The 15844-nt window shown below is 43.2% G+C and overlaps 1 protein-coding gene across 1 annotated transcript; it reads right to left on the bottom strand.

Annotated features, from left to right (window-relative positions):
* Positions 1 to 1667: 1667 nt before the first annotated feature.
* On the bottom strand, positions 1668 to 15514 carry MFSD14A (major facilitator superfamily domain containing 14A; the record flags this gene model as incomplete). The annotated part of the gene is made up of 12 exons (XM_079535778.1): positions 1668 to 1874; positions 2944 to 3107; positions 3627 to 3724; positions 3893 to 4005; positions 4436 to 4507; positions 4948 to 5061; positions 5329 to 5547; positions 6654 to 6768; positions 8787 to 8914; positions 9477 to 9539; positions 11009 to 11104; positions 15428 to 15514. The coding sequence occupies 12 exons, from the start codon at positions 15512 to 15514 to the stop codon at positions 1668 to 1670; spliced, it is 1476 nt and encodes a 491-aa protein (XP_079391904.1).
* Between the last annotated feature and the right edge of the window lie 330 nt (positions 15515 to 15844).

Raw genomic sequence — 15844 nt, 5'->3', positions numbered from 1 at the left:
ACATTACTTTTCAGAGTATTGAGTTACCATTTCCAGTACTGGGACGTGCCAAGGTGAGGTGACGCTTTACTCACCTTTCTGTGGACTTTGCTCCCCACACACTGCTGCAGTACCGGCCCAGCGCTGCGCTGCACGTAGGGTCCCCGTTTGGCAGCCACCCATTTCTGAGGTGTTGTGTGCTCGCACTGCTTGTTCTAGGTCAGCATTAGTGGGTATAACAAGACTTCAAAGGATGTGAAAAGATGAACAAATTTCAGAACAGGAAAGGCAGAACTGCAGTGCACTGAATGTGAACTGCCTCCATAAGCACCTATATTGATGTAGATCATATCCATGAGAATGCTGAGGAACTGAGGGCTGCAGCCAGTTGGTGCTGCCAACCAGAACAGGAAATAGCCGTACGCTGAAGGCAGCCTTAGCTAACAAATAGAAACACTCCAGGCTTTTCTCAGACCTACTGAATAACAAATATGCTGTATGACTTTAAGGTTGCAAATGACATGAACTATTATTTAAAAATTCATTAAAATATTCAGCTTTATTAACAGTATATTTACATATTTTTTCCTGCTCTTGGTCAACCATGGTGAATGTTCAAAGGTAAAAAAGCATTAAGCGATAACCACAAGATGAAAATGTTTTAAACCTATACAATACTTTATACACAAATTTATACAAAGGAACACTTAAATAATACAACTGGACACAAAAATATACACTTTTAGAGAAATTCACATCTGTCATTGTATAAAGCTTTCTTCTGTACTAAGGGGTCCTGAAAATTTAGGACTAAAACATTAGCTCTGTAATGTAAAAGGGTTACTGTGACAGTCCTCAAAGGCCACTATATAGAGCACACTGACGTATTCAAGGCTATCAGCTTATAGTTCAGTCTGTATTCAAGTTTTGAGGTCCTTGTATGATTACACAAACATCAGAAATATAGTGGTATAATAAACAGTATTTATGAAAGCAGAGTTTTAGAGCCCATATTAAAATCTGGGGGCTCAAAACACCCACCTAATATTTAAACAAAAGTTTGATACTACCATTTGTTCAAAAATAGAGTAAATGCACTTACATAAAAATAACTTTCACTGTTCAGCAAGCGTGCTTGTAGTTTTTATATTAGTACAAACTTTAAAAAAAAAAAAACAAAAAAAAACAACCAACAAATCCACCATATGACTTCTTCAAAATAAATGATACCAGTTCACCTTTTCCCTACTTGAGTACATTTACATTAAGGCTTTGAATCATCTGACCCAAGATTTTACAACACTAAAATGAATGGGTCCACACGGATGCTCGTATGTCTCACTGAGACTTAGCATGAGTGGAATTAAAGCTCACCACCTTAAGGAAACAGAAGGACACATGCTCAAACCTTGACTATATTCTTTTGTCTCCAAACTAGAATGTAAAGTTTAATAGTAACAGTATTTCATGGCAAGAGATAAGTACTTAACTTTTAAGAAAGAAAAAGCATATTATTAATGTAATGGCAACTTAATCTTTGGAAGTTTTTTTTTTAATTTCTATAAATTTCATGCAGAAAGATAATTCTGAAGATTACCTTAAGAAACTCTTTTTGATGGAAGTGGAATGTGTATCAAAATCAAACCGCTGATGGAAAATGTCTAAAAAGTCTTCTAGATTTTTTTTTGTCATACATTTGTGTCTTGTAGTAATGGTTCTTTAGCTTCACCAGGAGCTTGTGGACTGTGGGGATGGCCATGACTGCCACAGTGTTTCTTCCAGTTGCTGGATCGTACAGTTAGGTTGGTGTGTTCAGGAATGAACAAGGCAACAAGCAGTGCCAGCAGCACAGAGCATGCCCCAAATAAGAATGGGGGTCCAGGAATTATAGAATTCTGGAAAAAAGCAAACAGTATCAACACAAGCTATTAAGCCTTTAGATGTGTTAATGTACTAAGATGGCTAAACTACACATTTTGTAAGTGAAAGCAGCTTTTTTTTCTTGCTACGCTTGGCAAGATGACACTTTGCCTCCATGGGGAATCTTTTAGAAGAAAGCTGGACAGATTACATCTTAGATTTAAGAGAGGGAACATGCCATTTACTGCTGCTGCTAACTTCCTGTCCTAGGGCACGTTCTGTGAAAGAAAATAACAGTTGAGCAGTAGGAGATTTTCTGTGCTTTTGGGCATTTGCAGCTGGACATCAGCTTGTAGAGCATGCTCCTTGGGAAGCAGCAGGACAAGATTCAAGTCCAGCATCTTCTCCCTGCTGACCTGAACTCTTGCCTCTCCTCTCAAAGTGCCATTTGCCATCTAGAACTAAAACAGGTGGCAGTGCACACAATGCAACTGTATGAAAGTGGTGCAGAACAAGTTCTGCAGCCTGAACAATGAGCGTTTCCAGTCATTGGCTTTCACTGCCATCAGAAAACAGTCTTAAGAAACCACCATTAACAAAAAAAAGTACCAGAGAAAAAGGAAATGAGGCAGAGATTCTGCTCTAAAATTAACCAGTGAACCAGAGCTAGACAGCACTGAGTGTAACAGCTGGAAATAAGCATTGCCTTATCCTGCTGCAGCCAGTACAGACAGCTGCTCTTTTTTCTTATTATCAGTTAGGAAGTAAAAAACAGAGGGCTTGGCTAAAAGACTAAGGAACACCACAACTACAATGCACAACATGTGAAAAGTAAATACAGTGCTAGGGAACTGCACAGGAGACAAGAAAGCTGCTACTAATCAGTCTGGTTTTTTTTCCTTTTCTTTATAAGGTCTGTTGCCTACTGGATCTCTTTCAAAGAGAAATTAACCACAGTACCTATTTAAAAAAAAAAAAAGCTCTGTGAGAGTGATTTTAGAAGCTGTTTTTACATGCTTCATTTCCATTCAGCGTGATGAAACGTAGCACAGCATCATACTCAAGAACTAATTCTGGTTTAGGAATCAGTAAGTAAAGGAATACCTGTTGTAAGTGGTATTGTGTGACGACAGTACCTCCTGATGGCGATTCAGGCATAGGGAGTTCATTCAGTTCAACATGAAATATGTAGAATATGAAGCCATAAAGCGCAGGTCCCAAACCATTACATAAGCCTCTAATTCCCGTTATCATCCCTTGAACAACACCTGACAACGACAACGTATGCCGTCAGCTATTAATATTCATACGTACATAAACAGTGATTTTAATTAAGCCTTTTAAGCCAACGCAAGTAGGAAAAGTGTCACTGGTGCTGTACCATGGGTAGCATTAACAAGGGTACAGAAAAATGGTCCTATGGTATATTCAAGGCTCTTTTTCCATGTCCCTGCAGGCCTAGAACAGTATTTCCTATGCCATGCCTATTCTGAGACCTTGTATAGCAAAGGAAGCACTGGACAACAAAGCTAACTTGCATCAAATTAATGGAAATAAAGAGTGCATTAGTGTCACTAAATATTTTTCTGCTGTTGAGAGTTCCTGAATGTTCTGCCTCTGGGACAGAAGGACTTAAAATGCACACACAGCTTTAACACAGCTTGGATTTTTAGAGTTTCTGAGCTAGGCTCAAGTGCATGGGCTACCATGGTAACGGGTGAGTCGCTAGATACATTCGGCTTCATGGATTTCTTTGACTGGAATTCAGAAGGTTAAGGAACACCTACCTTGTTGGTCAGCATCAGCAGTTCGTGACACCAGTGCACTTACAGCTGGGAAAGTAATACTGGACATGGCTGCAACAGCTCCTGCTGCCCACATCATCCTGCAGAAAATAGACTGAGGTAACTACTCCACAGGGATAGAGTCCTGCAGACAGAACATGTACCATGTATCCGTGTATTCGTGCGTACACAGACAAAAGTGTCTCTCTTGGGTAAAGGATAAAATGCAGAACAACATTAATTCAGATGTAAAAATGAAATGTACGTACCAAGGTTCAGACCCAAAGCCGTACCATGCAAGCTGTAGTATTTGAAATCCTAGACCCAGTAGGATGGTGTTTTTATTTCCAATGGACCGCATGAGCAAACTCAAAACTATTGTCTAACAGAGCAGGGAGAAACATACAAGAAAACAAAAATAACATTTTATTCTAAATGTTAAATACATGCAAATAAATAAATGAATAAAAAAAGCAAAGTTCAAAAGCAGTATTTGCCAAGTAGGAGCCTTGCCTGTACCAAAAAAATCATCAATTAGATGATTAGCAAGTAACATAAGCTCTCTCTTTTTCTAAACAAAAGGATTTTGTTATCCCAACACAAAGCACCTTGCGTATTAATGAACTACACTCTTATCTGGCAAGCTGTTCATCTAAGTAAGTTAGTTAAAGTAGGAGTGTTATCAACTGTTAGAAGCTTAGAAGAACAGCTACAGAAAAGGTGAGTGAGATTTCTGGATCCAGAACATGGAAGCTCTCCATAGTGCTTAGCTCCTCCCAAGTCGCTCAGTGAAATACTCAGCAGTGACTCACCTGTGCAATAATGGAAAGAATTCCAAGGACTGCTATAAATGCTGCAACACTTTCAGATGAAAATCCCATTATCTAGGTACATAAATAACAAACAATTTGACAATTGAATGTTAAGTGCACATCATGTCATCACACACATCAGTCTAAGAACAGTCAGTGCAGAAGTTACTCAACTCCAGGCTAACTTAATTTTGTTTTTTCCACCAAGTAAAATATAAAAAACTAGAGAGGCACAAACAGAGAACCAGTGAGTGGTTCTGTCATCAATTAACAAAGCAGTCTGACAGAGTGAACTTCATAATCCAACAATAACATAGTAACAAAATATGAGAAACTGAATGCATTTATTCCTCTGTATCTAAAAACAAAAGAAATCCTATCTGCAGAAGTACTTAACTGCTGCAAACTTTTAAATTATATTTGATACCTATGCTTTTTGTGTTGATTCAGCAGCACTGTAACCTGCTGGTAAATTTACTGCCATTCAAATCCGTATCAAAATGTTCGTTTACCTGTCTGAGGTACAGGAAGAAGCTGGAATATTGACCTGCCTCCGGGAGGTAGGAAAGAAAGACTGTGATGCAGATTAGCAGCACTATTGAGTCCTGGCCAACCTTCTTCAAGGACTGCAGCAGGAAAAAACGTGTTGGAAAATATTTAGTTGTCATATTCAGAAAAAGTACACCTGATAAAAGGTACTGAAAAGCATGTCAGCTAAGACACCTAAATATTTAGCAAGATCGCTGGCAAAAGCGTCAGCAGAAGTGCAAGATTAAAGCATAAGCTTTGCTGTTTTTTTTTTTAAGCTTGAAACATAATAAATTCAATCACTGTATTTTCTTAAAAGCTCAGCATTTTCAAATATGACATACTCCATTATTTCACAAACTTACTGCAAAAGGGTCAGCCTGTTCCCAGGAAATGGGCGCTCCCCAGGACGCCGGCCTCATCTTCTCCGGCAGCGATTCTGGTACAGCAACAAGAATAAAACAAATGTCTAACAAGGCTATTGCCGTGGCCAGGACCACAACCAAGCTGTCTCCATAGACCCGACCAAGGTAGGCACCGATGGCAGGGCTGGTAACTAAGCTTGCTGCAAAGGTTGCTGAAACCTGAAACAAAGAACAGTTGGTAAGGGTTTCAGTGATAACATTCAGAAGTGTTATTACTTACTTTCCCTGGCTTTCAGAAGCCTTCCCGTTTTTATCAGGTAGAGATTAAAGATAACTTTTTCCCTGGGTCTGTGCAGTGTGTATTTCTGACAAAATTTTTGAAGAAAAAGATTTTTTGGCTAACTGGACAGCAGTGTGAAGCTCATGGCACTCTTAAATGTTTCGACATGAAGAGGTTTAATTAATTATGTAGCTGCCTGCTGGTGTCTTTGGGAAGTTGTACTTCATATTGGTGAAATAATATTTCAATTAAAAACAAAACAAAACAAAAAAACCACTAGTAAAAAATACCCACATTCAAGGCATGTTAAATTTAATATGCTGCTTAACCCAACGCATTATAATGGAACTCCACAGAGCAGTTTTCAGTTACCTGTCTTTGTGGAAAATATTACACTGTAAACCTCTGAAGGACCTCCATCAGAATCCCTCAATTCCTGACGCATACATACAAGAAGAAGCAATTTAGTTCCTTATCCCTCGCTTTCAGCTATCCCTGCTGAGTATCATCAGATTCTGTAGCTCGAACACAAGAAATGATTCTGCTAATCCATAATATATAAGCCCATGAAGGCTCCCGAGATTTGCAGGTTACTGGGAGAAATGGAGGCGAATCAAGAAGAACTTAAGACAGATGAGTTACCTGGCTGCATTTTTTTGAATGGAAATATGAATGGAGACAGCAGCAGCAGCAGTCCCAATACTGCAGCGCCAGTTCCAAAATGATCCAAGAAAGATACTTACATTTTTTAAAAATGACAAGGTAGTTAACACTAATGTGAGCTCCCAAATTACTCTGTTAGCACTGATGATAACTCTAAGAAAGAGAGGCTTTAACACAGTCATATTATGTTTAAGGTAGAGTGGAATATTCAAAAGGAGCCACAGAACCGGGTGACTATAATTTAACCCTACTTCAGGCTGAAACTGACTTGCCAAAAAAGAATTGGAAATATCAGTTTTTAAAAGCTTTACTGACTGAAGTGTTAGTACTGAATAAAATACAAACGGAGCAAAAACCCAACCAAACAAAATAGCAACCATACCAAACCGTAGGCCATGCTTCTTTCATGTTCTTGGGTTATGTCTGCTACATACGCAAAAACCACAGAAAAGGTCACAGCAAAAACTCCAGAGACAGATATAACAGCGAAGTACCACCTGAAAACATCGTAAAAACATAAGTAAATAATCAGAACAGCTAGCTAGGAGCAAAAAGTCTTGAAATCCAAGTACAGCTCAACAGTAACTGTCTTGTCCATCTTTTCCTGACAAATACTACAATGGACTTACAGCAGTTGTACAATTTATACAGTTGGGCAATTTCTTTGTGCACCGACCATAAACAGCATAATTTTGTAACATGTACAAGAAGCTGCTGTGATTAAGTTCTTATAGGAAATGAAACGTTGATGCCAATAGCCAAAAGCAAGTCAAGAACTCGAGTATCTTGAGAACTTGGGCAGTAGATCTCAAAAACTAGCCCTATCTTTATGCTAGACGCTACAGACACTAGTAGGATGTCATTAGAAACATTAAGCTACACTTTGAAACAAGCTGCCCCACAGAAGGGATGAAGTAGCCACGAAGAACGCGTGTGACCAGAGAGTAAAACTGAAAAGGGGATGGAGCTACCTGAATAGTTGCCTCTGCCCTGGGTCAGTGCAGTCTGTTATTGCAGCTACACCCTGAGGTACGGCACACGGGTAGTCTCCAACACTGAGAATTCTGACTCATGCACTACCTGCAGAATGTATGTGCCAGTTAAGAGCTTACTAAATTTGCAGATGGTGTGAAAGCTGATGGATTTTAAAACTAGAGAAGCAAAACTATAAAACTGCAGTAACAGTTTACAAATGGTTACTTCACGCCTAAGTTTTTCTTTCTTGTAGTCGGTTAATTTCAAGATTAAGTGGCCACAGTAATGACCCATAGTAAGTAGTGGCTAAGCAGGGCAGCAGCTCACACAGGCTACTTCAGTTTGCAAAGTTGGGGGAACTGAGTCAGTCTCCTTCTGCGACTGGGTGACCCACCTGGCGATGAGGGCAGGGCTGTTCACGTAGTCTGCCCAGACTGCACAAAGCCTTTGACACTGTCTGCCACAGTGCTCTCCTGGGGAAGCTTGCAGCTCATGACCTGGACAGATACAATCTGCTGTGTGAAGAACCAGCTGCAGGGCTGGGCCCAAAGTGTGGTGATAAAAGGAGTTAAATCCAGCTGGTGCCTGGTCACAAGTGGTGGTGGTCCCCATTGGAACATACACGGGCCCATCCTGTTTCTTATCTTTACCGATTATCTGGACAAGGGGATTGAGTGCACCCTCAGTAGAAGTTTGCAGATGGCCAAGACAACCAAGTTAAGAGGAAGTGTTGATGTGCCTGGGGGGAGGAAGGCCCTACAGTGTGGATCACTGGGCTGAGGTCACAGCACTACAGGCTTGAGGCACAGTGGTTGGAGGACTACAGAGAAAAAGGACCTGGGCATGTTGGTTAATGCTCAGCTGAATGTGAGTCAGCAGTGTGCCCAGGTGTAGTCAGCAGGAGCAGAGAGGTGATCGTCCCACTGTACTCAGCTCTGGCGAGGCCGCACCTCGAATACTGTGATCAGTTTTGGGCCCCTCACTACAAAAAAGACACTGAGGATCTGGAGTGTGTTCAGAGAAGAGCAACAAAGCTGGTGAGGGGTCTGGATCGTAAATCTTATGGGCAATAGCTGAGGAAATTGGGATTGTTTAGCCTGGAGGAGGTTCAGGGATGACCTTATTGCTCTCTACAACTACCTGCAAGGAGGTTGTGACAAGGTGGGGGTTGGCCTCTTCTCCCAGGTAACTAGGTGATAGGATGAGAAGGAAAGGCCTCAAGTTGCACCAGGGGAGCTTCGGGTTGGACATTACAAAAAACTTATTCTCCAAAAGAGTGGAGTGAACTGGAATGAGCTGTCCAGGGAGTTGGCTGAGTCACTGCTCTGGAGGTGTTCAAGAAATATGTAGATATGGTACTAAGGGCAACGTCAGTAGTAGGTGGACAATTCTATGATTTTATAATACAAAAGCCTTAATGTTACATGGAGCCCAAACACTATTTTAATCAACAATACTAGAAACAATATTTTTCTATAAGAAAATACATAAGATAAGAACCTACACAAGGAACAAATAAAGTGTGAGAGAATTCACTAACCATGGGCTGATCTTCATTAGTGGTATTGGTGCACAGGTGAAAAACACTGTTAGCAGCAGGAAGGACTTTCGTCCCCACACGTCAGACAGGGCACCTATGAGTGGGGCACTGAGGAATGATAATAAGCCCTAAGTGAAACAAAACAAATTTCAGTTAGAACTGAGCGCTCAGAATCGCGACAGCCATCCATACCACAAACTGATGGCGGAGTAGGCTCTTTTTCTACTACAATTAACGACTACAATGCAGCAGAAAGGCGGTATGGTCAAGCATTCCTAATCTGTTCCATGTTTGCTAACACGTAAGATAACTTTTAATATCTCAGAGCTACACAAAACTCAAGACAGATGATCCATCAATACAAGAAGTTTCAGCAACTGTTTTATTATATTTGTTTTATTATATTTGGAACTCACATGAGAGTAACTGAAAATACCCTAGCGGAGCACCAAGTTTTAACACCATGTGTGTCATTTGGGATTAGTCAACAACACACACACCAACACACAAAGCAGTACCATGAGTAAAATGATACACATTAGCTTTGTTGGCAAGACTTCATTCTCACATTCAGTTTATACTACTAAAGCTATACTGAAAAATCTCTGAAATGTTTTTCTCATTGGGTGCAGTCATTTCTAAATCCCACCCATCATTCACCTGAAATTGTGATTACTTTTGTCAGCCTACCTTTACTCCTTGAATTAGACCATTCATTAGAAATGTGTGTTTTGGGAAGGTTTCGTGCAAAACCTGAAGAAAAAATTTGAACACTGTTGTTCACACAATATTACCAATAAATATTGCTCATCATGCACCCACTTTCTATAGCGTGGCATGCCCACAGCATTTTCTGTTTTCATGGATCATAGAGAGAGATTTTAAACTGTAAGGCAGCCAAAATTATGCAAAATTAATCCACACTAAGGAAAATGAACTCAGTAACCATTATTATCAGGTTCACTATCTAACATCTTAGTTACGAGATATTATTGAAATTACACAGAAAGAATACTCCAAATACATTACACCAGTCACCTCAGATAAGCACAATTTATTGAAGGGGGGAAATAGCTAAACAGCCTCCATCGCCATTATTGCTTTGCAAGGAACAGCAGGGTAAACACAATGACAAAAGTGGCCTTTGGGATACTCTGCGGATATTCTCTGTGCATTACTGAGAAGTGTTAGATACAGTGGAGCCTCCCCCTCAACAACAGGCACGGTCTATCTGCATTCTTTTAGCTGTAAAATACCAAAGTGTGCATTTTTTTCCTGTACTCTGACTTTGAGGTTTTAGCTTTACTTGAGGGAAGATTCAGTTCTTTCACACTTTGGGAAGCACTCATTTCAGTCAAGCTCAATATCTGAAAACTAAACATACTGAAAACAGAGTACTGCACAGAAAACCTGGAAACTTATTTCAACTGGAATTCTCTCACACTACTGCTGACTGTGGGCGGATGCACAGGCAGAGGACAACACCATTCTCAAGTGTCTCTCCCAGGTCAGAGACTACAGCTGAGGCAGGCTGGTTAAACAGGCACTGATCTCCAGTCTACTTGTGTTATCCAAGATGGTTTCCATTCAGTGGTTGACACAAAGTTTGTATCCAACAGACTAGTCATGGTTACCAACAGCTCACAGAACTGCACCAAGATTGCATTTTAAGAGGGGTTTGCTTGGAGATCTGTAATCTTTGTTACATCTAATTAGTAAATATGTGTCACCTAAGAGACCAAATCTGAACAGAGCAACCAACTACACTAGAAAAGAATTTGATACAAACATGCTGCTGTGAATGTTTTCACTAGTCACAGGGAGGCTCCAAAGCTCATTTGAAGCACAGCTACGTCAGCCAAGAGCTCCCTATACACACACACACCTGCAGAATTTTACCAAATTTCAAGTTGTTTTGTCCTTTGGCTTCTAGCATGCCCATGTCTTGTAGCTCCTTTCACTGCTGTCCTTCATGTTTTGAGTCAGAAAACATTTACAAGTAAGTGTTATCAGAGTTCCACATAAACATCTGTCACAGTGTTATATTGCTTTAATTAAATAATTTTGGATTTCTGACTCTATATAGAAATCAAAGAACTCTTTTCATATGCATAACAGAGCAGCTCGATGATGCACAATTTTCATTTAATTCAGGTATTTGAAGCCTTTGCAGTAATATCCAGTTCCCAAACAGCAAGAAGGAACTTAAGCACATCACTTACCACCAGAGTGGGCGCTGTCAGGAGTCCCCAAGCAAAAAACTCCAAAAATATCACTATCACAGCGTGGTAGACACTGGGTGAGCCTATTCCTTGAGGCTAAAACAAGAGGAAAAGCAGGACATTAAGGCATCTAAGTAACTGTCATAGTTACAAGAAATGCATCTGAGCACTGTAAACAGAAGGGTTAAGAAATGAAACGGAACTCAAAAAACATCTCAGAGGAGCTGCTCAACCTAATGTGCTGAAGTGCCTGTATGCTTTGTGGAGTACAAAGTGCACTCTCATCTCAAAGAGAAAAATGAAGCACTTACACTGTCAGTCTGGAAAACAAGGCTGCTACTGAAAGCAGAAACACTCTTTGAAGGACTGCATTTTTTTCTTCCTTGAGAAAAACATTTGAGCCCACGCAACGCTGCACGGAAATGAAATTTTCGTAACTTTAGAACGCGGCAGTATCCACATTCAGCTACACCAACATCTAATCACCTACTGTGCCAACCAGCATGGGGCATTTCTGTTAATAAAACACACCACGGCCAAGTGCTAAACCTTGATAACTTTGAATCAAGAAAGAAACTGACACAGTGGCTGCCAGAAGCAAATCTCAGGGACAGGACTGATAGTTTTCCAAATACTGCTAGTAATGGGCTTCAAATGTAGGAAGAGGTCTGAAAAACGGGTTTAAAATAAGAAACTTCAAATTCCTTGGTGATTTGATATAATTAGAAGCAGCTCTGGATGAGAAAAAGAAGAGTGTGGGAGGGAAAACCTGCTCATCTCATATGTTCTAAAATACTAACTTGTCAAACAAAATTCTGCATTTGCAAATTGAGAAAACAGTGCACTACATATTTTTATAAGAATTTAGTATAAATAACTCATCAGAAATGTTGAATGTGCTGTATAACCTTAAAATGCAGCCTCAGCATCCACTGTCCCAGCTTCACGTAAAGATGTGTTGCCAGCAGTGGCACTGACTTGATGAAACCCAGCACTGCTACAGAGCAAACAGTGCAAAGTCCTTGGCTCCTTTCTCTAGGAGGCTGAGGGGGACCTCAGCAACGCGTATGGATGTCCGACGGGAGGAAGGAAAGATGACACACCCTGGTGTTGTCATATATGCTCAGTGACAAGACTAGAGGCACAAACTAAAATACAGGCAATTGGACTTAAACTTGACACCAAGTGGAAGCAGGTCACCTAGTGAGGTTGTGGAATCCCTGTCCCCACAGCACAGGTAGACACAGCCCAGCACACACTGCTCCAGTGACCCTGGCTGCAGGAAGCGGGGGGCAGGTGGATCAGAAATCATCGGAGGTGCCTTCCAACCTCAGGTGCTGTACAATTTTAAGGTCAGCTAGGTAACATTAGAGTCTTTAATTACAAAATGTACGTAAGTTGTATCCAGCTTTTCTATCTGGATTCCGATTTATCTCAACAGAAAAAATATAAACCTTCTAAACAATTGCAGGAAATAAATACAGAAAACCACCGTTCAGCCCTACAGCTAAATCACAGTTTTTTTAAAAGTAACTCTATCAGTACTCTAAAGGTAAGCTGGAAAAGGCCCTTCATATTGTGCCTTTTTTCTTTCCCAAACCCTGTTCAGCAAGTGCTCACCCAGATCTCTGCTATTTTTTCAGTCTTACTCTCTTACTGCAGTAAATTAAGTCTTCATAGGTACAGAAAGTGGCTATAATTACCTTGACTTCCCACCGTTCCTTGCCCTTTCCACCCACAATCCTTATTTTAGTTTTGGATTAAAATTTTATGCGGCTCTGCAGAAACCATATGAAACTCAGAATAACTCATAAGAATCTCAGCTGGGTGCCTCAGCCTGCTACAAGAAATCAGGTTCACTCTCATCTTCCCTAGACTGCTTTCAAATTGCCACACCACCACACCAGCTACCATGCTGGGGTGGCAGCAGTGCTGTAACAAACCACCACCTGACCTTCCAAGTACCACAGGTCAGACCTATTCCCATTCTGTCAAAGCAGTGCCCATCACACATTGCCATTACGGTGGCAGAAGCAAAAATCCAGTGGCATCAAGATCACTGAGTTAAACTGCCTTTCTTTTCTATTGCCAGTGCCCACTTCTCACAGGTACTGTTAGTAGTTCTTATCTACAACACCAGATGCAATCTAATCACACCTAACTGAGGTGTAACTCTTAATTCATCTAATGAGTACTTAAAAAATACATAATCTTATCCTAGGTGAATTCCAGTAGGTCGTAAAGAAAGGCAAAATTATGAATAGCAAGGAACCACACAACTGATGTTACCACCTCTCCTTTTGGTCAGCCTGACCACAAACACCACTGCACGCTGCTTTCTGTGATACAGCTACTAAACTGCAAAGAGTAATACAAAAATACCAGTTTTAAAATAGCAGTTCTATGGGATACTGCTGGCACAGTCATCCTTGTCAAATTGTAACAGCGAGATTCTGAAACTATTTACTTATAACAGTGGTCAGCCACAGTGTGCTTCCTCCACGAACTTTTATATAATTCATGATGAAGGGAAACAAATCTAATTACCATCACCACAAGCTTAATACTTCAGGAAGAACCATCCTATGCCAAGTACCAAGATGCTGAACATGCCACTAGCTCCAGCCAGGGCTCAGGACAGAAGCACAAGGCCCAGGGCCGCCTCCATGCCAGGTGCAGGCATCCAACCGGGCTGGCAGGGTTGCTGGCAGCAGGCTAAGCTCTGTGAGAGTGGGCAGGAGACACGCTGTGTGCCAGGAGCACATCACCCAGAGCCCGTGGTGCCTGAACCAGCTGAGTTTACAAAGTCTCTGTATAATCAATAAGGTGGTGAACACCAAAACACAGGAATAATCAAACATACACCCAAACCTGCCCATGCCAGGAGAGACAAAAGGGGCAGAATCAGCAGGAGGGAGAGGCTGGGGGCTCTGGTCTGCACAGAGGCCAGAGCACAACCAATGAGACCACAAGCAGCACCACAAGCTGCTCCAGCCTGCAGTGCTCAGCACTTCGCTGCATGACCCTGCACAACTGTAGAGCTGGGAGAGGTTCCACAGGGCACTAAGTGGATACTTCTTCCCCTTTTTCTTTTTTTTTTTTCTTTTTTTTAATCTCTCTCTTTGAACATCAAGATCAGTAAATAGAAGTTACAATAAATTAAGTTCCTCATCAATAAACTATTTACCCTATGACAGTGCTTTATTAGGCAGCTGCATCCCCTTGCAGGCAAAAGTCACTGAGTTTTCTTTGATGTGAAACGGCTTGAAAATAAACCAGTGAGGCTGGAAACTGTTCACTCAGATGCTAGATTAATGACTGGTTTGCTAACCGCACACGTTCAAGACACAAGCCCTTTTCATTTACCTGTTTCCCATCGTGTCCCATAGCACATTGGGCAGACAAAGAAACCAGGAAGACTGGGGACGGAAGACCTGACAGGATGTTCCAGCACTGAGCAACAGTGGCAATCCAGGCATATTAAGTTCGTGCTGGCATTATAAGGATGTTATACCAGGTAGCTTGAAAGTTTTAAAAACATACAACCCTTTCTGTCTCTTGGCAAATATTAGTTGAACGATGAAGGGCGCTTCGAAACACACTGTATTTTCATCAGCAATTGATGGTTCCAGAGAGAATTCACTCCGAAGTGCACTGTTACATAACAACCAGCCCCCTGCTCGTTCCAAAAGGCCATCCACTAGCACACGTGCCACGCCAGCACCAGCCCTCACTCCATCACTTCACGCAGAGTTCGAGGAGGCCCCCGGAGGCCGACGTCCCCGCGTTAAAGGCTTTCTTGAAATAAAAACACTGCGTTAGAAGGGTACGCATCCAATCTACAGTACTGCACGGCAGAAAAAAAGACCCACAGGCGACGTGTCGTCAGCAACCACTTACAGATCAAATCAAAGATCGGGCTCCAGCTGCCAAAACGGATGACAGGCCCCTAGAGCCGAGCGCCCGAATAAAGACCGGCACACGGGAGGAGGGCGGGCCGTCGGAGGAGCGGGCCGTCGGAGGAGCGGCGGCGCAGCCCGGCACCCACTGCTCCGGAGCTCCGGCTGCTCCCTCACAGTACGGAGCATGCCGCCCAGCCTCGTGCCGCCCCGGCCCCACTCGGCTTCCACGCGCTCAGCCGCGCGGCGCGACAGCCTCAGGTGTCGCGTTTGCTCCCAGCTCCCGATACGCCGTGCTCAGCGCGCCTGTGGCGACTCCGCACCACGACTCACGGCCGTTCCTCGCGCCGAGGCCGCGCTGCGAGAAGCGCGGCGCGAACCGAGAGCGGGGCCGGGCGCCGTCCCGCCGCACGGCGGCTCCGGCCGAGGCTCGAAGCCCGCAGGCCGCCCCGCGCCGCCACCTCCCGTCAGCCTGCCTGCCTCCCCCCCTCCCCCGCCCTCCGGCCCCGCCCGGCCTCACCGTCCCTCCGTCCTTAATGATGATCTTTTTGGCCAGCATGATGCTGCGGTTCACAGCGCGTTTCTTCTTCTTCCCCCCCTGGGTCATTTTACCATCCTCCCCGGGAGGGAGCGGGGGCAGCGCGGACCCTCCCCACAGCCGGGCCTGCCCGTCCCTCCCGCGCGGCCGCCGCCACCCCTCAGGCACGTTCCGCCATCTTGGCCCGCCGCCCCGACGCAGCCGCCGGCCGCCGCGCATCACGCGATCGCCCCATTGGTCGGCACCGATCACGTGAGCGGGGCGCGCCGTCTCGGCTGAGGCGCTCGGAGCCGCACGCAAGCGCCGCGTCCCGGCCGTCGCCGCCCCGCCGCTGTGGCCTTCCGCGCCTGCCGGCGGCGCCGACACTCGCACGCAGCGCCTCGGCGTCGCCTCCCTCTC

Source organism: Tetrao urogallus (genome assembly GCF_951394365.1).
Source record: "Tetrao urogallus genome assembly, chromosome: 5".
Classification (NCBI taxonomy): domain Eukaryota; kingdom Metazoa; phylum Chordata; class Aves; order Galliformes; family Phasianidae; genus Tetrao; species Tetrao urogallus.
This window is presented reverse-complemented; position numbering and strand designations above follow the sequence as displayed.